Source organism: Tasmannia lanceolata, unplaced genomic scaffold (genome assembly GCF_043159265.1).
Source record: "Tasmannia lanceolata isolate RefF3 unplaced genomic scaffold, GAP_Taslan_0.1 ptg000005l, whole genome shotgun sequence".
NCBI lineage: Eukaryota > Viridiplantae > Streptophyta > Magnoliopsida > Canellales > Winteraceae > Tasmannia > Tasmannia lanceolata.
In genome coordinates, this window is record NW_027518682.1 from 23,178,827 (window position 1) to 23,201,624 (window position 22,798).

The 22,798-nt window shown below is 39.7% G+C and overlaps 2 protein-coding genes across 6 annotated transcripts in view; both read right to left on the reverse strand.

Moving 5' to 3' along the window:
- Positions 1 to 1,216, reverse strand: part of LOC143878014 (K+-H+ exchange-like protein) — a 42,002-nt gene extending 40,786 nt beyond the window's left edge. The window contains exons 1-3 of one of the 2 annotated variants that reach the window (XM_077380406.1): positions 888 to 1,216; positions 753 to 817; positions 561 to 659 (exon numbers count right to left, since the gene is read on the reverse strand). In XM_077380406.1, the coding sequence (XP_077236521.1) occupies positions 561 to 659; positions 753 to 817; positions 888 to 1,085 (362 nt within the window). In that variant the 5' untranslated portion in view covers positions 1,086 to 1,216. The remainder of the gene's footprint in view (positions 1 to 560; positions 660 to 752; positions 818 to 887) is intronic. The other variant, XM_077380405.1, reaches the window with a different exon arrangement.
- A 2,898-nt stretch (positions 1,217 to 4,114) lies between these two features.
- LOC143878015 (Pentatricopeptide repeat (PPR-like) superfamily protein) lies at positions 4,115 to 21,758 on the reverse strand. 4 transcript variants are annotated; one of them, XR_013250846.1, is made up of 4 exons: positions 19,102 to 21,756; positions 18,305 to 18,465; positions 4,521 to 5,118; positions 4,115 to 4,447 (listed from the first exon to the last, which is right to left on the reverse strand). XR_013250846.1 is itself a non-coding variant. In XM_077380407.1 (2 exons), exons 1-2 carry the CDS (start codon positions 21,146 to 21,148, stop codon positions 5,087 to 5,089), a joined length of 2,079 nt encoding a protein of 692 aa, XP_077236522.1. In that variant the 5' UTR covers positions 21,149 to 21,758; the 3' UTR covers positions 4,115 to 5,086. The 4 variants fall into 4 exon arrangements, 1 of the variants encoding a protein (XP_077236522.1); XR_013250847.1 differs by having other exon boundaries at positions 4,115 to 5,031; positions 19,102 to 21,757; XR_013250845.1 differs by having other exon boundaries at positions 4,115 to 5,118.
- Between the last annotated feature and the right edge of the window lie 1,040 nt (positions 21,759 to 22,798).

The following is a 22,798-nucleotide window of genomic DNA, read 5'->3' on the forward strand; positions in this document are numbered from 1 at the left end:
ATAGTTGGCAGGTTTATGGAGATTCTCGAAGGATGCTACATCAAGTTATCGGGTGAAGACAAAAGGGTTTGGATCTAGAATTATAGCCTATCGCTTTTATGCTTCTCATTCACTTCCAATGAAGCTTATTACATGCTTTATATTCACTTCGAGTGATGCTTCCCACATGTTCTCTTTACTTCTCCTATTGCTTCTTTAGTGCTTCCTACTTCCAAATTTTCAATTCCTTAGACTCATTACTTCCCTCCTCGCTTATCGCATTGGTTTCCCATTCTGGCAACTACGTCCAAACTCAGACCATAAGAACATATTTATCATTATAAGGCTTCTTATTTGCTAATTAAGAGACCAGTCATCTGTCTTCTAAATAATTCTTCCATTATAAGCATATTCTCTATTTCTTATATTATCCCTTCATCAGATTCTCATTAATGAGTGGATATTTTATGAGGAATTATCAAAAGAAGCATGGCCATCTTACAATTCATCCTTGAAAAACAACAATGAGAAAAAACTGGAAATAAAAAGTTTCCCAGTTAATAACGTGTTAGAAAATGAACCTGGTCGGATAAGATATTTCCACCTTAGTGATCTCCTTAGAAATAGATTTCAAGAATACCTCGGAAGGAGTTACGCGCGTCAATAGACGCAACCCTAGTCTGCAAGGAACACGAACAGATCCAAATAAAATTCAGCAAATTACACCCCTTTTTCAGCTAAGTATTAGAAGAAGAAAAAAAACCCCAAATTACCCATAAATTTTATTCTTCACGGTTCCAACAGGAGCCTTCTCCAGATTGATCCAAGCCCGATTCATCTGAAAATAGAGAAAAAACTTTAAAAAATGAATAATTTCAATTAGATAACAAGAAGAGGGAAGATGGGACCTTATTGGAGACAAAATCAGCAACCAGCTCCGCATTTTGAGCTATGGATTTTGTACTCAAGTCCAACTTTTTCCACAGATGTTTCAATGTTGGAGAGGGGAGGGCAGATTCGGATCCAACAACTGTACTAGGATCAGCAGATTTGCTAAAGCACCACTTCCTTCCTTTGATTGGGAAAATCACGAGGCGAGCTCTCATGATTGAAATCCGTTTTGAGGCGAAGAGAATACCAAATAAAAAAATTAAAAACCTAAACTCGTACCTGGCGCGCGATTTTCATTCTGACTTTTTCCCAATACAGTAGCGCTGTCTCGTTTAAAAATCTATCTATAATGCGTGGGACCCAGGCTCAACCCAGCAGCCCATCTACTTCAATCTGCTCTCCCCGAGTCCCTGATGTGGTAGCTATACAACTAGGAAATGTTATCAGCACTACTGTATTTTTATGAGAGCACTCTCACTTTATTAAAAGTACGGTATGGACCGCACCATAGGATGATCCAAACCGTCCATTAGATGGGCCACAGCCTAAATAGGTTGTGCCTCAAAAATTATTTCCATAGGTGGATCCTAACCCTCCGATCTGAATGTTAGAGGGTTGATCCTAACTCTCTATAGATCGGAGGGTTAGGATCAACCTATGGAAATAATTTTTGGGGCACAACCTATTGAAGAAAGTGTACTTCGGGTCCTTGAGGCACCATTCTCGGTTAGAGAAAGCATGGGTTCTTAAGGTCAGCTTTTCTTCGATCCACATCCTTGGTTGCTCTTTGATCAGGAACTACCATAGGACCAGATTCTAAGGGACCGTTTGGATATGCAGATTTTAGAATCCAGGCTTTAGTTTGAAAACAACGAAAAAGAGGGTTCATGATCAAGCTACTGTATGCTATCCTAGCAACGGTTCTTGAATTTTAAGCAAGAAATCCAGGTTTTAGAAATCTCTCTCGCATGAGATTTCTAAAACCTGGAAACATGGGATGGTCTACTACGTTGTTGCAGACGAAAAGAAGGGCGAGAAATCAGAAAACAACGGCTGGTCCGCTTCTTCTCTTGTCTGTCTTCTACAATTTTGAAGAAATCCCATATTCTAAAGTCCACGTATCCAAATGGCCCCTCATACACGGAGTTTAGAATCCATGTTTTAGTCTGAAAACATTGTAAAAGATGGTTGTCAGGGCATTGTTTCTTGAATTTTAAGCATGAAATCCAGGTTTTGGAAATCTCTCCCACATCTTGAGATTTCTAAAACCCTGAAATGGGACGATCTCCTGCTCTTTGGCTTGACAAAAAGAAGGGTGTGAAATCAGAAAATGACAGATGGTCTCCTTTCTTCTCTCATCTTCTATCCAGAATTTTGAGGAAATCTAGGATTCTAAAATCCGCGTATCCAAACGGCCCATTATATTGTTTTTTTTTTTTTTTGGGGGGGGGGCTTGTGTGTGATTGTTCTGCAAGAACTCAGAAATTTCCAGCCACTTAATATGTCCGACACCAAGCACACTTCTTGACATCCTTTCTATTGCGATTTCTCAGTATTCCTTGCACAAAATTTCCTCTTTCAACTATTGTTTCTAATCGGCTCTTCTATTCGTCATTTTCCATGGCAAACATATAAACTTACCTCAAAAGAACACCCAGAAAAGATGAATAAAAAACCATGCTTTCATTAAAACACCATCCAAAGCCCAGCCAATGAAGACAGGCTAAAACAAGCTCCACGAAGAATTAAAACCATGCTACCATTAAAACACCATCCAAAGTCCACTCGTAGTCCTTGTGATTTTGCAAGGAACGAAAGGAACCAGGTTGACGAATTGGAGAGCAGCAGTTCTGTAGCCACTGCCACTGTAGATGGCACTCGTGGGTCCACATCATCAACTAACACCACCTGCACTTGCAAAACAGACCATGAAGATTGATCCACAAGGATGAAAAAAATCAAACCATCATTGAAATCCAACTTTTTCTATGTTACGTGCCTAATCGGCCTTAACACAAATAAACAAGACAAAAAGGAAGAATAGAGAAGATGATGGTTGATTCGAGGCAACAAGGACCTCCTAACGGCTCGGTTCGAGAGGAGCCATTACTCTCCTAGAAACATAGTTTCTATTTTGCTGTAAATTCTCTTTTTCTCTATTAATGATAAACATGCCATTTAAATACATCATCTTCACCCACACGTTTACACGTTTTAGAGATAAGTGGAAAATAGCAATAGTGAAAAGATAAGTACTAATGAGAGAGAAATCAAGAAACTACAATCACAATCCTAAAAGCAACCACAACTAAAGTAAATCAACTTAAAAAGCATAAAAATTAGGGATTTATTTGTGCACGCATCCATTACTTCCCCCTTGAAACAACCTTGTCATCGATGTTGAATTCCTCACTAAAGAAAATACTTCAATCCCCTGGGGTCCCAAATCCTATTGGCCATAGTTGATATTAGCCTTTGATATCCTTCAAAAATAGCAATCGCGATCATTCGGCCTCCACCTTCAAAATCTGATACGATCCATGTTGGAAAGAAATACGATTTTTCATGGGGTCGCATCTAAATGACAAAATGATCGGATAGTTGAACAAAATAACTATGCTCTTCGGTAACTTCTTCAACTAACCCAGCCTTGTCGCCATCAATTCGTGCACTTTTCTCGACCTGACCATCAATATTTTCAAGATTCTTCTTTTCTTCATCTCTATGCAATTCCTCAATCATTGTGCTGATTTCGTCTATGCCTTCCGCAAACCGTCTATGCCTTTCCATCTTTTTCAATATGAGTTCCTCGATCATTCGAAAATTATCATGAAGAGAATCCAGAACCTCCCAGGGAGTAGTCATGGCGCAAGATTGACGGCTCTGATGCCACTTGTTACGTGCCTAATTGGCTGTAACACAAATAAACAGAATAAAATGGAAGAATAAGGAAGAGGATAGTTGATTCGAGGCAATCGGGACCTCCTAACGGCTAGGTTCGAGGAGCCATTACTCTCCTAGAAACATAGTCCCCCTATTTTTGCTGTAAATTTCTCTTCTTTATTAATGATAGACATGCCATTTAAATACACCATCTTCACCCCACACGTTTACACGTTTTAGAGATAAGTGGAAAATAGCAAAACTAAAAAGATAAGTACGAATGAGAGAGAAATCAGGAAACCAACAATCACAATCGTAAAAGCAACCACAACTAAAGTAAATCAATGTAAAAAGCCTAAAAATTAGGGATTTATTTGTGCACGCATCATTCTATCATCATCTTATCTTTTAAATGTCTTACATGGACTTATAGCAGACTCACAATCTATACCATTTCTCGTGACAAAATAAGAAGTCGGTAACAGAGCTAATGGATTTTTCTTTTCCTTTTTTTTCATCATAGAACAGAATTTATTTCTCATCAACAGTTATCAGATCTAAGGGAAATGTAGTTGGTTCTCTGCTTATTTGATGGGCTGCAGTGATGAGACCAAGCTGACATGAATGGGTCACTCACTTGTATTGTCATTAGGCTCATCGACATCACCAATCAGATGGAGACATCCTGAAATATCTGTTATAAATTTCAATAATCATCATTTAAGTAACTGTAGCAAATAAACACTTTTTTGAACCTTGCACTTTACATTTCTGGCTTTCGCTTCCAAACGCATTGTAAAACTGATTGTCGTCGTTCGCAAGGACCACTGCCTCACCATTCGACAGTACTCAGGGTCTTAGGGTCGTCATATAAAGACCTTCCTTCCTGATCCAATACATGGGAAGAAGCGCATATGAAAAGTATGGGATGAGGCTAGAGATCACAACAAAGAGTCTGAGAAGCCAGTAAGGAGTAGGAGCACATCCTTCAATGAAGACCATACAGGCAGTAGTGGACAATGTTGAGGATAGGGCACTGTAAGCCAAAAGGAAAATATACCATAGGGCGATGTGATGCCGCCTCCCCCCACACAGAGATGTGCTGAATCAATGTGAAGTAGCTGACGGAAAGAACCATTTGGCAGTTTACAACCCAACAGACACATGTACAGTATCGTCCCAAGAATTTCCATTCCAACAACTCTCTACCTTTATGGAAGACTCGGTGCTGAAATGCGCTGGTGTAGTAGAAGAAGAAGATGATGACTGATGATAGAGCTGCACACACCATTGAACATCCACACGAGTATTCATAGCCAACTGAAGAGAATAATTATGCATGACTTCTTGCTACAGTAGAGGGAACTGCATGAGAAATGAAAGTGAGCATTCCTGATGTGCAATAAATTCTTCAATAGATTAATTTCGATAAATTACAGTTTAAAGGCATAACTTTAAATAGTTTCCATGAGTGTGAAGGCCAACTTCAGTTTAAAGGTAGGAAGCGGCATGTGGGTCACTGGGGTCACTTGGAGCAAGCTATTTTCACTTGACAATATATTTGGAGTAGATTTTCAAAATAAGACACTAGTCTTTCAGTCTTTCTAAGGAGTCTACTACCATAAGGAATACTAAATGAAGTGTTGGTTTATAGATGCTGAATTGTGAATATACCTTGAGGCAAAATCTTGTAGAAACATTTTGGTCAGATACCCCCAAAGCAAGTACAGGAAGCAACGTGAAGAAAACATTGCAAAATGACAAATGCAGAATCATATGCATGAATGAAATTACAATGATCTTGCTTTAAAAAAGAAAGATGCCAAATGTATTTTCAGTTACTCCAGATGATAGAAAATAAAAAGAGAAACCTCACCTTCCTTCATATAGTAGAAAACCCAATGCAGCAATAAATGTCATTGCTGAAAAAGTATCTTTCAAAATATAAAAAATTTCATTACTTCCAGACAGAGTACAACCTGTAACAATCTACAAACCTATGTAGTCTATCATGTTTAAAAAACTCCTAAGACATGAAGAACAATCCACAGCCCCTAAATTCTTAAACCAACATCTCCTCATGGCTTTGCTACAACAATAATATAATATCCAATATTCAAACACATAAAAATTCAAAGAACATACTTGAGCATCATAGAAACAAAACCAATAAAACAAAAAGTACATGGCATGTGTCAAGTAATGGCTCACTATCAAACAGAAGAGAGACAGTTACCTATTTTATTTCACTCACAGGAGAATCACATCTGATGTTTATTTCAAGAAGTTTCATCATATCCATGCAATTAAACCCGAAACACATAAAAGGTGATTTGTATTCAAAACCAAACAATAACAATAACAACAACAACAACAACAACAACAATTAATTCAATAACGCAATAAATAAATCAAGGACCAAGCACAAAGAACCAAAGGAGGGACCTTCAATTTATGACAATATCCCTCTAAATAACCAAAATTATATCATTTTCCTCTACATTGTGTAAAGAAAAAAAATCCTGTCTACCAGGAATTTGTTTCCTGCAATCCAAACAGGGCCTAAATTTATTTTCATGGTATAGCTTTTTATGAAGAATTTTAGGTAGGAGTAGTAGATGAAGAGTTCAAGCTTACACTTTAGAGTCTGAGCTTTCTTCAAGTAATAGCTTCTTGCAGCACACCTCGAAGCATCTGATTCAAGTTATCTATTAGCCTTTACCAATTGTTTTTCCAACACTGTTAGAATTTGTTTTGGATGCTATGGTGGAGGGTGTGTTCTTTGGTTCATAGAAAAGCCAGATTAGATAACTTGGTAACGGGTTTGCCTTCCATTGATGACTGTTCACTTTTCATAGATTAAATACAAAATAGAAGGAATTCTATCTAACTCGATTTGGTAACAAAAGAAAATGAAAGAAAGAAAGAACACAAAATACCTTTCCAACAACCCAAGGCCTCTATATAGCTCAACGAAAGCGCCTCTAATAATTTTCTCAGCACCTTGGGTCTTTTCCTATTAACAAAATTGGAAGATTTTTCTCTATTGGATTCAATCTCTAAATCTTCACGTAGCGTTGGTCTAAAGCCATGACGGTAGGAGGTTACAGAGAGGGAGGGAGGGAGGGAGGGAGGGAGGGGGAAAGAGAAAGAAGTAGAAGAGGGAAAATGGAGATCAAGATACTTCTCTCTCCCTGTTCTTCCTGGGTGCGTTGGACAAGGAAATGGAATCCTTCTCTCTCCTTGTTCGAAGCCACGACAGTAAGAGGTTACAAAAAGAAAGGGAAACGGAAAAAAACCCTAATATAGACTGATACGAAGCCACGACAGTAAGAGGTTACAAAAAGAAAGGGAAACGGAAAAAAACCCTAATATAGACTGATACAAAAGCCATGAAATACGCTGGAGGGAGCGGAGAAAAGGGAAAGAAAAAACCGCATATAGCATTCTTAACCGCATCCAACGATTGAAAATGGTGAAATGAAACGATGATCCCAAAATAGATGAAAGACAAAAACGCATGCATGACACCTGGTGGGATGAGGATGTTACCTCTTGACATTAGGCGAAAATTAGTTAAAATTAATGACACCTGGATGGATTTTTTGACATATTTGATGTAGGGAACCACACGCAATCCACAAGATGGAGATCAACTCCATCAGCAACTAAAATAATCTCGTGGGGGTTTGAAAACCCATGCCACGGTTTGGAGAAAAACTCCAATATAACACGTGAAAGAGCCAATGCTCTCTTCACAAGTGATGTCTCAAAAATAAACTTTATTCAATCTCTCTTTCTTTCCTCATGCCATCACATTATATAAAGATCCAAAACCTAAGAATATCAACCCTAAATTCTTGCCTAACTATTATTCTCAATCTTCTAACTAATAAAAAGTATAAACATGACTAAAATATTCCTAAAATAGTAATCCCGTAATATACTTATATCATATCCGTAAAATGCCTATAAGTTAGCCAAATCAAGTCCAAATCGCGTATTCTTGGGCTCTTTAGATAGGTAAGCGAAAAACCTTTATAAAAACACCAAAATCATGCCAAAAGAACAAGATTTGATGTCGTAAAAAAATACTACAAATAAAATGACGAAAATAGAAAATAAAAATAAAAGACTTTTTCAGCACCACTCGTTCTGCATCATTCACCCCCGCTTGAAGAAAACTCGACCTCGACCAAATCTGATTTTCGACATTACACCAACCTTCCATTCTTCCTTTCTTTTTTCATCTTTTCTTGATACCTTACATGAAGTTTTTTGTTTTGTTTTGATAATGACCCCTTTACATGAAACATAGCCATGAAAAGGGCTCTCGAAGGCACTCTCAAATCCATGGCTGTTTTTTCATGGATGCGAGCTTCGAGTAGTGCTAACTGTGTGTGAAAGTCTTCACTTGTTGGAGTTCTTCGTTCTCCGTGGCTGGATCGGGCTGGCCGACGTTAGGTGCAACGACTTCTTCATCCCGTCGGGCATTCGTCGGAGATCCCTTGTGCTCTGATACCAACTGATGCAGAGAACCACACGCAATCCACAAGATGGAGATCAACACCAGTAGCAACTAAAATAATCTCGTGGGGGTTTGAAAACCCATGCCATGGTTTAGAGAAAAACTCCAATATAACAAGTGAAAGGAGCTTTGCTCCTTCACCCATGTGACAGAGCCAATGCTCTCTTCACAAGTGATGTCACAAAAATAAACTTTATTCAATCTCTCTTTCTTTCCTCATGCCATTACGTTATATAAAGAGCCGAAACCTACGAATAACAACCCTAAATTCTTGCCTAACTATTGTTCTCAATCTTCTAACTAAATCAACATAAATAAAAAGTATAAACATGACTAAAATATTCCTAAAATAGTAATCCCAAAATATACTTGTACCATATCCGTAAAATGCAAATAACTTAGCCAAATCAAGTCCAAATCACATAATCTTGGGCTCTTTAGATATGTAATCGAAAAACCTTTCTAAAAACACCAAAATCATGTCAAAAGAACAAGATTTGATGTCCTAAAAAAATACTACAAATAAAATGACGAAAATAGAAAATAAAAATAAACGACTTGTTCAGCGCCACGAGTTCTGCATCATATCTCCATGGGCAAATTGCAAACAAAAATGCCAAGAACGTCCCTAATAAAAGAGGACATATCAAGATGTTTTACTAAATAAAAGGTGGAACTTAAATGGAATTTTGAGGAAAGGTGTTGACGAACTTTCACATATTCAAGCTTTAAGAATAGTAAGAATAAATCTTCACGTAGCATTGGTCTAAAGCCATGCCAGTAGGAGGTTACAGAGAGAGATAAAGGGGCTAGGCTTCAGATGCACAAATTCCAGGGGAAAGAGAAAGAAGTAGAAAAGGAAAAATGGAGATCGAGATGCTTGTCTCTCCCTGTTCTTCAGGGGTGCATTGGACAACGAAATGAAATCCTTCTCTCTACTTGTTCGAAGCCAGGACAGTAGGAGGTTACAAAAAGAAAGGGAAACGAAAAAAAAACTAATATCGGCTGATACAAACACAGTGAAATACGCCAGAGGGAGTGAATAAAAGGGAAAGAAAAAACCACATATAGCATTCTTAATTGCATCCAATGATTGAAAATGGTGGAAGGAAACGATGATCCCAAAGTAGATGAAGGACAAACGCATGCGAGACACCTGGTGGGATGAGGATGTTACCGCTTGACAGTAGGCGAGAATGAGTTAAAATTAGTGACACCTGGCTGGATTTTTGGACATATTTCCATGGGCAAATTGCAAACGAAAATGACAAAAGTTCAGTGAGGGGTGCAACTCGGGTTGTTTTTTTGAAATTCAGGTTCAGCTTTTACCTTAAAATCGGGTCGGGTTCAGGTTGATTCATATTCATTTTTTAGCAAAAGCTCAACCCAACCCGACCCAAGTTGCACCCCTAAGTTCAGTCAACTCCACTTGGTTTAGTACAACTCACGCTTAGTGACAGCTGCTTCCTGCACCCACTGCCGACTCTCCACTTTTACGTAGTATAGTCTGCCCGTCTTTCCCGGAGGTGAACTTCAGCTTGACTCGGGATTCACATTCCCCTTTCGTTAGCCGACCGGGTCATGAATGAAACCAGCAACCCTTATTTACGAGTTGAGTAAAGACCCGTGAATTAACCCCTTTCCTGTATCTTTCCGCTGATGCACCACCTCCCCACGTAAAGTTGTTAGGTTATGAATAAGCTATTCGACTGCACTACCTACCTACCTTCTTTCTGTTAAGTGAAGGGCTTCCTATCAGAAGCTGACGAGAATAGGGGCGATCGAGCGGGTGTGCGGTATCGATTAGCAAGCCACGCCTTCCCTCCCTATGGTCGGGTAGTCGTGTCTTACCTGAGCGAGAAGACGAAAGAGCGGTTCCACATAATTGGCAAGTGTAGTAATCGGGCTCTTCCCGTTGCGAACGGTATCAGCATAAAATGTACATTTATCCTTTTTCCTTCTCCTGATCTCAATCAATATTTTGTTTTTCATTCCGCCCAACTGGAAAATTGGATTCTTTGACCATTTTTTGAGTCTTTAGAAAGAGGACATATCAGGAAGTTTTACTCAATAAAAGGTGGAACTTAAATGGAATTTAGAGGAAAGGTGTTGACTAACTTTCACATATTCACGCTTTAAGAATAGTAAGAATAAATCTTCACGTAGCATTGGTCTAAAGTGATACAGGACAATACCTAGAATAGGGAAGATCCTACACTCCTAATGGGATAAAGGTTTAGGAAATATTTAGGGCTAACATGGAATACGAGAAAACACTTAAAAGATTAACCTAGGGCTGAATTAACACGTGATTATTTTACGGGCAGTAGCAAAACGGGGTCAAATTAGCTCAATTTAGGCCAAAAGGGCGTTTGGTAATTTGGACAGATCTGGAACTTGAAGGAAACTGCTGTCCATATCATAGGTAAAGGTTTAGATAGGTAAAAGAAAAGTAATTCTAGGGTTTAGGCTCTGATTTGATGGTAGGTCTAAGCTATGGATCTTAAAAAAGGGTTTTCGGGCTTGAAAAAGGTGAAAATTGTAATAAGGCTCAAAAGGGATTTAAAGCTGTGGTTCTTTGGTGTTTAGGCTGAGGTTTAATCATAAAAACAATCCTTCAAAGTCTCGAAATGAGATCTTGAAGAACGAGAGAGATCAATGGATTTTGGGTTTTTGTATTTTAGGGTTCAAGAACAAAGAAAAAAAGAAAATTTGATTTACTAGCCTTCTTTGTGCTGATTTGATTGAAGAAATAGAAGATAATAGAGGAGAGGAGATGAGAGAAGATGGTTCCAAACCACCAAGAGGAGAATAGAAGAAGTTCAAGCCACAATAGCTCTCACAAAAGAAAATCTCAATTTTTATTCAATATTCAAAGTCAAAAGTCCCTTTACATAAGATATATTTATAAGAAAAGAAACCCTAGAAGATAACCTAAAGTAAAAACTAATCTTAACCACTCATCTAATCTAAGCAATGCTAAATAAAGATAGAAACTTACCAAAAATAGTAATCCCGTATTTGACCCTTACCCCTTCCTAAAAACATTCATAACTTGCTCAAAACACATCCAAATCATGTGCTCTTAGGCTCGTTAGATAGATAATCGAAAAACCTTTCTAAAGACACAAAAAACACTTCAAACGAATGGGATTTGATGCCTAAAAAGTAGCCTACAAATAAAATGACGAAAATAATAGTTAAAATATAAAAACTTGCTCAACGCCAACGACTGGAACAATCTTTATGATTTTCATCCGCATTATTCTCTCCTGCTTGAAAAAGAACTCGTCCTCGAGTTCTAGTCCGCCTGGATCAAATATGTAGACGATCTGTTGAATCAGTGTAAGTCGTAATCTGTCAGAGTCTCGAAAGCCGGTAACACGCTCGTGGGAACTGTAAGAACCGTCTGAAATGCTGACGGAGTGAGATGGAAGAAATCGCCCCTGAAAAATTATAAGAACACAAACGGCCGCAGAGAAGTAATCTGGCTGGAAAGATAGCAACGTACTCCTGGATCGGCAGGATCGGCATGACAGCTCTGTACAGTATCAATCCATGACCATCCTCTAAAAGCATCTACTATAACTGTATCTGGCTCAGTAATGGCAGATTGACAAACCTCCTGAAGATCATCATGTTCACTGATATCGTCAGTCTCAACCTCCGCAATCATCTCGATCGGAGCATCGACTGTAGAGTCAATACTGTCATTGTGCTCATGTACTATAGAATCGGCATCCGCAGTCACAATGCTCATCATGGCCTCGATGTCTGCAATCTCTGCAATAGGCTCAGATGCAGTATACCCAGCAACTCTGTCATCAGTGGCGCACTCTTCACCAAGAACATTCGACCCATCACTCGCATCAACTGCGTCTGGCATGTCGTGGGAGTGGGTAACATCGGTTGTGGGCTTATAGCTCTCGACTGTGGTGACATTGAATAACGTCGGTTGGTAACATCAATACCATGGAATCTCATGGCTAACGGTTTGTAGCTTTCGAAGGCGGGCTTCACGATCTCGATTGCAGGCTTCACGGTGCTCTCTACTAAGGCGTATCTCTTCACGGCTGTCTTTAATAAGTTGGGCCAACTCCTCATTTGATATTTGGTTACCGGATGTCATTGTGTGGTAATCCTTACCACTCCTTGTGGGCATGCAAAGGAAAACTAGACACTAATCTGGAGACTAACACCCTAAAAGGTTTCCTACGACTAACTCTAGGCTTTGATACCAAGTTGATGCAGGACAATACCTAGAATAGGGAAGATCCTACACTCCTAATGGGATAAAGGTTTAGGAAATATTTAGGGCTACCATGGAATACTAGAAAACACTTAAAAGATTAACTTAGGGCTGAATTAACACGTGATTATTTTACGGGCAGTAGCAAAACGGGGTCAAATTAGTTCAATTTAGGCCAAAAGGGCGTTTTGGTAATTTGGACAGATCTGGAACTTGAAGGGAACTGCTGTCCATATCATAGGTAAAGGTTTAAATAGGTAAAAGAAAAGTGATTCTAAGGTTTAGGCTCTGATTTGATGGTAGGTCTAAGTTATGGATCTTAAAAAAGGGTTTCCGGGCTTGAAAAGGGTGTAAATTGCAATAAGGCTCAAAAGGGATTTAAAGCTATGGTTCTTTGGTGTTTAGGCTGAGGTTTAATCATAAAAACAATCCTTCAAAGTCTCGAAACGAGATCTTGAAGAACGAGAGAGATCTTCTTTGTGCTGATTTAATTGAAGAAATAGAAGATAATAGAGGAGAAGAGATGAGAGAAGATGGTTCCAAACCACCAAGAGGAGAAGAGAAGAAGAAGTCCAAGCCACAATAGCTCTCACAAGAGAAAATCTCAATTTTTATTCAATATTCAAAGTCAAAAGTCCCTTTACATTGCTTTGATAAAATATATTTATAAGAAAAGAAACCCTGGAAGATAACCTAAAGTAAAAACTAATCTTAACCACTCATCTAATCTAAATAAAGATAAAAACTTACCAAAATTAGTAATCCTGTATGTGACCTATACCCCTTCCTAAAAACAGTCATAACTTGCTCAAAACACATCCAAATCATGTGATCTTGGGCTCGTTAGATAGGTAATCGAAAAACCTTTCTAAAGACACCAAAAACACTTCAAACGGATGAGATTTGATACCTAAAAAGTAGCCTACAAATAAAATGACGAAAATAATAGTTAAAATATAAAAACTTGCTCAACGCCAACGACTGGAACAATCTTTATGATTTTCATCCGCATTATAAAGCCATGCTAGTAGGAGGTTACAGAGAGATAAAGGGGCTAGGCTTCAGATGAACAAATTCCAGGGGAAAGAGAAGAAGTAGAAGAGGAAAAATGGAGATCGAGATGCTTGTCTCTCCCTGTTCTTCAGGAGTGCGTTGGACAACGAAATGGAATCCTTCTCTCTCCTTATTCGATGCCACGACAATAGGAGGTTACAAAAAGAAAGAGAAACGAAAAAAAAACCTAATATCGACTGATAAAATGCCGTGAAATATGCCAAAGGAAGCGAAGAAAAGGGAAAGGAAAACGCCGCATATAGGATTCTTAATTGCATCCAACGATTGAAAATGGTGAAATGAGACAATGATCCCAAAGTAGATGAAAGACAAAAATGCATGCGAGACACCTGATGGGATGGGGATGTTACCTCTCGACAATAGGCAAAAATGAGTTAAAATTAGTGACACCTGGCTGGATTTTTGGACGTATCTCCAGGGGCAAATTACAAACGAAGATGACAAAAAGGCCATAATAATAGAGGACATATAAGGAACTTCTACTAAATAAAAGGTGGGACTTAAATGGAATTTAGAGGAAAGGTGTTGACGAACTTTCACCGATTCACGCTTTAAGAATAGTAAGGATACACCTTCACGTAGCATTGGTCTAAAGCCATGCCAGTAGGAGGTTATAGAGAGAGATAGGGGGACTAGGTTTCGGATGTACAAATTTTAGGGGAAAGAGAAAGAAGTAGAAGAGGGAAAATAGAGATCGAGATACTTCTCTCCCTGTTCTTCATGGGTGCGTTGGATAAGGAAATGGAATCCTTCTCTCTTCTTGTTCGAAGCCACAACAGTAGAAGGTTACAAAAAGAAAGGGATACAAAAAAAAAACCCCATAATATCGGTTGATACAAATGCTGTGAGTTATGCTAGAGGGAGCAGAGAAAAGGGAAAGGGAAAAACTGCGTATAGGGTTCTTAACTGCATCCAACGATTGAAAATGGTGAAATGAAATGATGATCCCGAAGTAGATGAAAGACAAAAACGCATGCGAGATACATAGTGGGATGGGGATGTTACCTGTCGACAGTAGGCGAAAATGAGTTAAAATTAGTGACACATGGCTAGAGTTTCGAACGCATCTCCAGGGGCAAATTATTTTTACAAATGGGATGGCTTTGATGTTGCAAACAACAGTTCACTGAAGAACTAATTGGAATTTGGGAACCCTTTGCAAACCATTGAAGCTTTGGCATTTATTGATTCTGCTTCATATTGCGGCATTTGGAAGGTATGAATAGTATTAATTTAGAGGGATATTATCATAAATCGAATGATGGGTTTTCTTCTCTTCCCATAGGCTCCTTTTCGATTGCAAGGAAAACATTTCTGATGGAAGTGATGTGAATATGTTACGAACCCGAATCGGTTCGTAATGGGATTGATCTTCTGGGAGGGAAGATCAGCCTCTTGATCCACTTCGAGGGAAGGATCAATCCTCCTTTGTGCAAAAAGACACAATTGTAAGATAATTTCTTTATTCATTCATTGACAACAACATGTGCTTATATAAAGCACTTAAACAGAAACGTAGAAATAGATGAAGATAAACATAGAAATTGCTAAATAAAGATAATCTCAATCTAAATTAGTATTCTAATCTATCCTAACTACAAAAAATAGAAGATCTGGTGAGATCTGATCTTATTACCTAAAATACCAACTAATTTATTCTTCATAAGTGGGACCGACTAATTAGGCACGTAACCTTCCACCCCTCTTGAAATCAATCCTGCCCTCTAGGTTGGCGATTAAGCATTAGTTATTTGGGGAAAAATCAGATCTTGCATACTTTCCGAAAGTCGTTTTCCTTCTCACTCCTTTTTTTCTTCTCTTTGTCTTGCAACTAGTCAACATTTCATATGTTGTCATCAGAGGTTGTGGCAGCTCTATTTTCAAATTAATCTTATCGTGTCGTTCATCAAAGCTCCTTGGTTGTGCTTTTTTTTGGAATCATTTGGATGCTGAAGCACGGATGGTTGTGGGTGAGAATCTTTTCGATGGCGTTGGACATGTTTTGAGGAGCGGTAGACTCTTCGGCGGCGACCTTTCTTTTGTGACTTTTTTGCGGTTTGTTAAAGTATAAAAGATAGGTAACGCCTTTCTCTAACAGCTTAAGCTTTTGGAGAAGTTGGTAAGTTAAGATGGTATCAGAGCCAAAGGTCTCGAGTTCAAACCTCCCGGATAGCAAAAATCTACATGCGATGGTCGGCCCAAAGTGGGACCACATGTGCCACGTGTTTGCCAAGTGGGCCACACGTGCCGGGGAGTGTTAAAGTATAAAAAGTTTCTTTGGATAGAAGGAGGGGTAAGAGAGGAGGGGGGCTGATTTCTTAGAGAATGATGTTAAGTAGCCCTCCAACCATCGGCATACCCTGGCCCGTCAGGGTGCTTCTAACACCTTATCGCGTCAATTGAAGTCCACCTTATTTAAGATGAGGCCATTCGATCGATCGGCTCAACCGGATCAGGGTCTTACCTCTCGATCTTCGGGGAATTTGGGGGGATCCCCCCCTTTTAGGGCAACCTAATGCCCTTCGTCGCCATGATCGTGATAACTCTATTCGATCCGCTCAGAGGCTACACCTCGTCTCACCCCCCCGGAGCCCTAAACAAGTAGCTCAACCTGAGGTTCCTCAACCTTCAACCTTCGGTTCATAACAAGCCTAGCACCTTCTGAGCCAGGATCGGATCTGCTCCCCCTATTATATAACCGGTCCCATCTCTACGCCTTTCTCCAACAGCTTAAGCTTTTGGAGAAGTTGGTAAGTTAACACTTCTATTCGATTTCTTTCGCTCTTCTTCTTTGCTCCCCTTTTATGTTTCTTCTTTTCGTTGTGGAAGCCTTCTCGATTGTAATGCTTATTTTATTCAAGCCTTCCGCAAACCGTCGATGCTCTTCCATCAATTCCAAAACAAGTGCCTTGATCTCTCTTATATTCTCCTCCCACTGAATCATTGTTCCTCCGATTTGTTCCTACACGTGGATGGATTGTGCTGCTCTGATACCAATTGTTATGAATCCGAATCGGTTCGTAACGTGATTGATCTTCTCGGAGGGAAGATCAGCCTCTTGATCCACTTCGAGGGAAGGATCAGTCCTCGTTTGTGCAAAAAGACACAATTCTAAGATAATTTCTTCATTCATTCATTGACAGTAACATGTGCTTATATAAGGCACTTAAACATAAACATAGAAATAGATGAAGATAAACATAGAAATTGCTAAATAAAGAGAATCTCAATCTAAATTAGTATTCTAATCTATCCTAACTACTAAAAATAGCAGATCTGGTGAGATCTGATCTTATTATCTAAAATACCAACTAATTTATTCTTCCTAAGTGGGATTGACTAATTAGGCACGTAACATAATATGCTTAATTTAGAGGGATATTATCATAAATTGAATGTCTTTCTAATTAAAAATTGAATAGGGTTGCTCCAAGTGACTAATTTAGAGAGATGTTATCATAATTAGAATTATTTTCTTGTTTTTTATTTTTCTTTCTTCATTTTCAAATTTTTACATGTGAAATCACGAAACGGTCTGCTGCTGAGTTCTGCCTTGCTTCATATTTGGTAGAAGTTTTTCCATTTGTCACATCCCAGCATACAAGGTTTGATCCAATCTACGCATGAGCTCACAAATCTCAAGGATCAAGGTTTGTCACCCATCAGCAATCAGATAGCAGTTTAAGCATAAATTTCAGCCCAAATGTGCACATTCACTCCAACCGTTTACGTTCTTTTCACCATGTCCAAAACTCTTCCGTCATATGTTGGGCGAATTTGGAAGCTTCCATTCATCCTGACCTTTCCTACAGTGGTTGGATTCCCATTTGTCAGCTCTCCTGATCTAGCTTCTCTCCCTTTCTTCATCTCCTACTCTCTTACTTCCATTCTTGGTAAGGATAGCAAAGCACGTAGCCTTGCAGCATCTTCTGGCTTAAATTGTCATGTGGCATGGAAATTTCCTCCACATCTTGGATCATATTTCTCGGGCAGAAGGTATGCATGCCCTGTTTGAAGATATGCGCGGTTTATTTGTGGCCACCCACTCTTCTGTTATATGTCAGACAAACTTGAATTTTAGTGAAACAGAAAGGAATAAAACTCCATTGATGAATTCAGATATAAAGGATGTAATGTCTCACTTGCAGAAACACACTAACATGATCCCAAAAAAAAATGCATTGCGAAAAATGGCACTTCTTAAAGGCAGTAAAGTTTCAATAATTTGCAATGAAGCATGCAGGTTCAGGTTGAGAAGATTTCCATGCTCAGAATGCACCTCTAACTTCTTTTCTTATGAAAATTATTTGAAGACTGGCAAACACATGGAACAAATTCCACTTTTTATGAAAAGTTTCATGTTGGACTCATTTCTGAAACACACCCAAGCAATAAGAAAAAACAAAAAACTTCACCTTTCTCTTGCTTTTCTACTATTGTTTAAAAACTATTTATATAGTTTTAGTGCATTTTCATTTATCGATATACATATATCTACACCTTGCGCTTTTGAGAACCGGTGTTATATAACAATATGCCTTACAAGTATTGTCATAGAACTGTATAAATGCGTCAACTGTCAGGTTGTCCAAGGTAGGCATGGCTAATACTAACAATATGCTCATTTCTAAGTTGCGTGTGATAACAAGGATGAGCAAAATAGCAAGACTAATGTTTAAGGAAAAGTTCATAGCTCGAACCTCGAGGCCTTCTCCCATAGTGACTGACTTTTGCCAGGAACAGCTGTCACTACTCACCAACAGATTTAGTGCATCTTCAACAGATTGAGTGCAACTTCACGAACTCAACGCATCTCCAGACAGCTTGGCCTTCTGAGATTGAAATCTCTGCCTTCCATAGGCTTCACAGAGGAGGTTCACAAGAAAGCAAACTACTCTTAGTGTGAAAGTATATTGTATTAAGCACAAACATAGATTGCATCAGCAGTTGAGTCAAAACAGTAAACCAGTCTATGAAATTAATATTCTTTGAGGCACTCAAGATTAATGTCGATGGGTGCTCTCTTGGGAATGAAGCCTAGCTTTTATTGGAGGAGTTTTCAGGGATAGTAGCAGTGAAATTGTTCACTGTTTTTCGGTGCCCATTGTTAGCATGGATTCGATGGAGTCTGCATGGGAATTTGTATTACAATCGATGCTTTAAAAGGGACTATAGGTGGAAAGTGACTCTTCAAACCTTATCTCCTAGGTTTAGAGGGGAAGGGTCTTGTAAGCTGGCAAAAATAATTGACGGCGCTATAAGCATGATTTCTAGGAGAGATGTTCGCTTTTTTCACATTCCTAGGCGTGCAAACAACTTGGCAGATCGTCTCGCCAAGTCGGGTGCTACTAGGGCCCTTTTGCATTCCAAGCTATGCTTGCCCGTTGAGGAGTACTTGTAATCGTTTTTCTTATTAATCAGTAATCTGTTTCAAAATAAAAATGACATTTCTGATAAACCAAAGTGCAAAGCACAAGTCAACAACTGAGAAGTATACCTTTTCTAACATTCTTGCTGGATCCATCTCTCGATTGAATAGCAATTATCAGAGTTTCAGACACTGTTCTGTCGAGAGTAAACCCGTTTTCCATCATCTGATCCCAAACTCTACAAGCCATCCCAAGCTTTTGTTCCCGTATAAGTCCTCCAATTATCAATTTATAGGTCACCTCGTCAGGAGTGAAACCACGACTCTGCATATCCTCATACAGATTCATGGCTTCGTTTACTCGGTAAGCCTTGCAAAGCCCATTTATAAAAGCATTGTACGAAACTGTATCAGGTGAGATTCCCTTCTCAATCATGTCAAAGAAAAAGCTGTGGGCTAGCTCAATTCGACTGGTCTTACATAGGTGATCAACCATAGTTGTATACACGACAGCATCGGGAACCAAGCCGACCCTCAACATTTTATCAAAAAGCTCCTCTGCCAAATCGGCATGACCTTCTCTAAAGAATCCATTTATCAAAGTACCAAATGTGACAGCATCTGGGGTGATCCCCTTCCGACTCATCTCCTCGAACAACTTGTAAGCCATTCCCATGTTCCGAGCCCTGCAAAGCGCCCCAATCAGAGTGTTGCATGAGACAACATTGCACAACCCTCCCAACTCCATCTTGTTCACCATTAAAAGGTATGCTTTTTCAAGTTGGTTAGCTTTGCATAACCCCTTCAGAAGCTGATTATAACTGAATGTATCTGGTCTTATGCCACTTCTTTCCATCTTGTCCATCAACTTCTTTGCCTCGTCCAACATAAGCTCATTGCAACAATAATTTAACAATGTGTTGTAAGTAACCAAATCTGGCTTGTGCCCATTCTTTCGCATGAACGACGCGATCCCTTGAGCTTTGTCGACCCTACCTGCTCTACAGAACCCGCTAATAAGTGCATTGTAAATGGAAGAACTCAACTCAATTTGACCCTTTACCATTCTCATCACAAGCTCGTAAGCTAAATCAACCTTTCCATGATTACACAAACCAAAAACTAATGCCCCACATGCTACATTATCCGGACGAAAACCCTTATTCATCATTTCATGCCAAATCTCGACTGCTGATTGGAACCTTTTGATCTTGCACAAACCATTGACGATTGTGGTATAGGTAACAACATCGGGATCTCTTCCTTTCCAAACCATGGTCTCCAACACCTCTAAAGCCATGTCTAGCTTATTCATCCTGCACAGTAAATTCAAATAGATGTTGTATGCCCAAATGTCTGGAACGGAGCCTATCTTATACATATCTTGTAGAAGTTTCTGGATAAAATCTAAATCTTTTACCTTGCAGAGGTAGGAAATGAACCTTGAATATGTAAATGAGCTCAAAGAAAATCCCTGTGGTATCATCCTAGAGTAGTAATGCTCGGCCAAATCAAAACGACTTTTTCGAATCAATACCCCAATGAATCTATTGTAATCTATGCTAAACACCCGACAACCTGATTTGATCATTTCATCAAAGGTTTCGACAGCTGGATCAATCAAATCAGCTCTAACATAACCGGATATAAGAATCCGATATATAGACCGATGCATTGAAGACCCACTATCCCTTATTCTTTGTAGAACTTGTGATAAGCATTCAAACTTAAGATCTTTGAGCAGCAGGCAGATAATAGATTTATTTGTGAAGTGATCATGCTTAAAACCGGGCTGGGATGAAGCCCATGAATAAAAGCGGAAGCCTAAATCAGAGTCTGAGAGGCACTTCAACACCTGATTGACGATGTATGCATTCAAATCTACATTCAGTCTCTGCAATTCCATCTCTACTGAATCAGACCATTGCCTGCATTGGAGGGTTTTCTGAATTTTGAATGCAGACTCCAAAGAATAAATTGTTGTGCTTGTTTGATGGAGCGGGATTTCCTTCTTTTGACATCGGAATGAAACAATCAAATCAGCAAATGTATAAGAGTTGGAATTTCTTTCTGCCCTGGAGTGGGTTTTTAGATGAGAAGCAGGGGAAGAGATGGATAATCTGGTGGAATTCCTGACCAACATAATCTGCAAGGCTTTGGAAGGCATCCATTTCATCTGTCTGTCCACTTAACCGATGTATGCAGCATGCATTCTCAGCCGCATTTCGTCGAACATCTAGTATGATGCTGCAATCTACTGCGGTTTTTTATAACAGCAACCTCCGTCGCATCACTCGCTCAGTAATAAGATTCGACGCCCAATTCACAGCCGCATGATTAAATGTATGGTCAAAGATTAAAAAAGAAAAGAAAAAGAAGGGTAAATATTTCCAATTTTTTTTTAGGATGAAAACCTCGCGCCAGCCGCCAGTTTCCAAAACCAAGCCATCTTTTTTATCTGTTTCTTTTCCATTTCTTCAGCTCAACTCAACCCATCTTCTCTTCTTCCTCCTCCTCCATATCTATTGCTCGTTTCATGGCCCTGGAGGATTAATTAAAAAAACCGAGGGAAATGAACCCAAGCGAAATAATGTCGTGATTTTAGGGCTAGCATAATTTTTTTATTTTTTTTGATGGGTTAAAATGAGACCTTTTGGCACACTAACGACTCGAACCGCATTAAATTAAATTATAATTGGTTGGGGGGGGCGTAACCAAACCAAAACTCGCCCGGCCGAACCCGGATTCGGGAATCTCTTTTCTTGTGTTTTTTTACCCCCTTTACCAATTTGCCAAATTCACTGCAACGGTCATGATGTAGCATACCTGCCACAAATGTTTGCTGATAAAAAACCAAACAGGTCTGAAAAACACCTGGTTTAGGAATAGCCACGTCAACTGAATGCCCCTCTTGCACCAAATAACTGACTCCCTACCTCCTCTGTGAAAATCGTTATTGTATGTGTCAGGCCCGAAATCGGTTAACAGATGTGACAGTGACGTAAGAGCCGAGCTGGAGGGCCCGAGGAGCTGAAGTGAAGGAAATAGAGTCCGGATAAACTGCGTTCTGAACAGAAGCAAACGAGATCAGAATGACCGACCCGGAGTGTACTCCGGACAGGCTCTTCGACACTCAAGTCAGTATGAGCCGGAGTGAAGAGGGAGTTTTAAGAGTGGTGGGTGAGAATTCAATATCCTGATTTATGAGCTTTGGAAGCCCTTTTATAGGGGAAATTTGGGGTAGGTGGGGAGTTAATGCTCCAAGGCAGGTGTCCACCGGCTATAGGTTCAGGCTCACCTACTCTGTGGTAATTACCTAACTACCCCTGCTGACGCGGGGTCTGCAGTGGGCCTCCCCCTCGAGACACGTGTTGGCAGCTAATAGGCTGGTCCGCGGTGGGCCCCCCTCTAGCCACGTGTCGGCAGCTAATAGGCTGCTGCGCTTTTACACCCCATCAGTTGCCCCCAGTTCTCCAAGTTATTATGGTGACTTGGGGAAATGTGGTAGCATACATCTCTGATTGATGGTGGTCGAGGGGCCTGCGAGGCAGTCCGGAATTTGGAGCGGTCCGGAGATTGGAGCAGTCTGGATTTTGGAGCAGTCCAGAGACTGGAGCAGTCCGGAGTTTATCAGTTCGGATTTTCGGAGCAATCCGGAGGCTGGAGCAGTCCGGAGACTGAGCGGTCCGGATTTTGGAGCAGTCCGGAGAATGGAGCAGTCCGGAGATTGGAGCAGTCCGGATTTTTGGAGCAGTCCCGATTTTTGGAGCAGTCCGGATTTTTGGAGCAGTCCGGAGAATGGAGCAGTCCAGAGTTTGGAGCAGTC

Coding starts and splice junctions, on each gene's coding strand:
- LOC143878015 (XM_077380407.1), bottom strand. CDS start 21,148: ATGAAATGGATGCCTTCCAAAGCCTTGCAGATTATGTTGGTCAGGAAT. Junction 5,119..19,101: donor CAGCAAGAATGTTAGAAAAG/GTATACTTCTCA, acceptor TTTCTCATGCAG/TTCCCTCTACTGTAGCAAGA.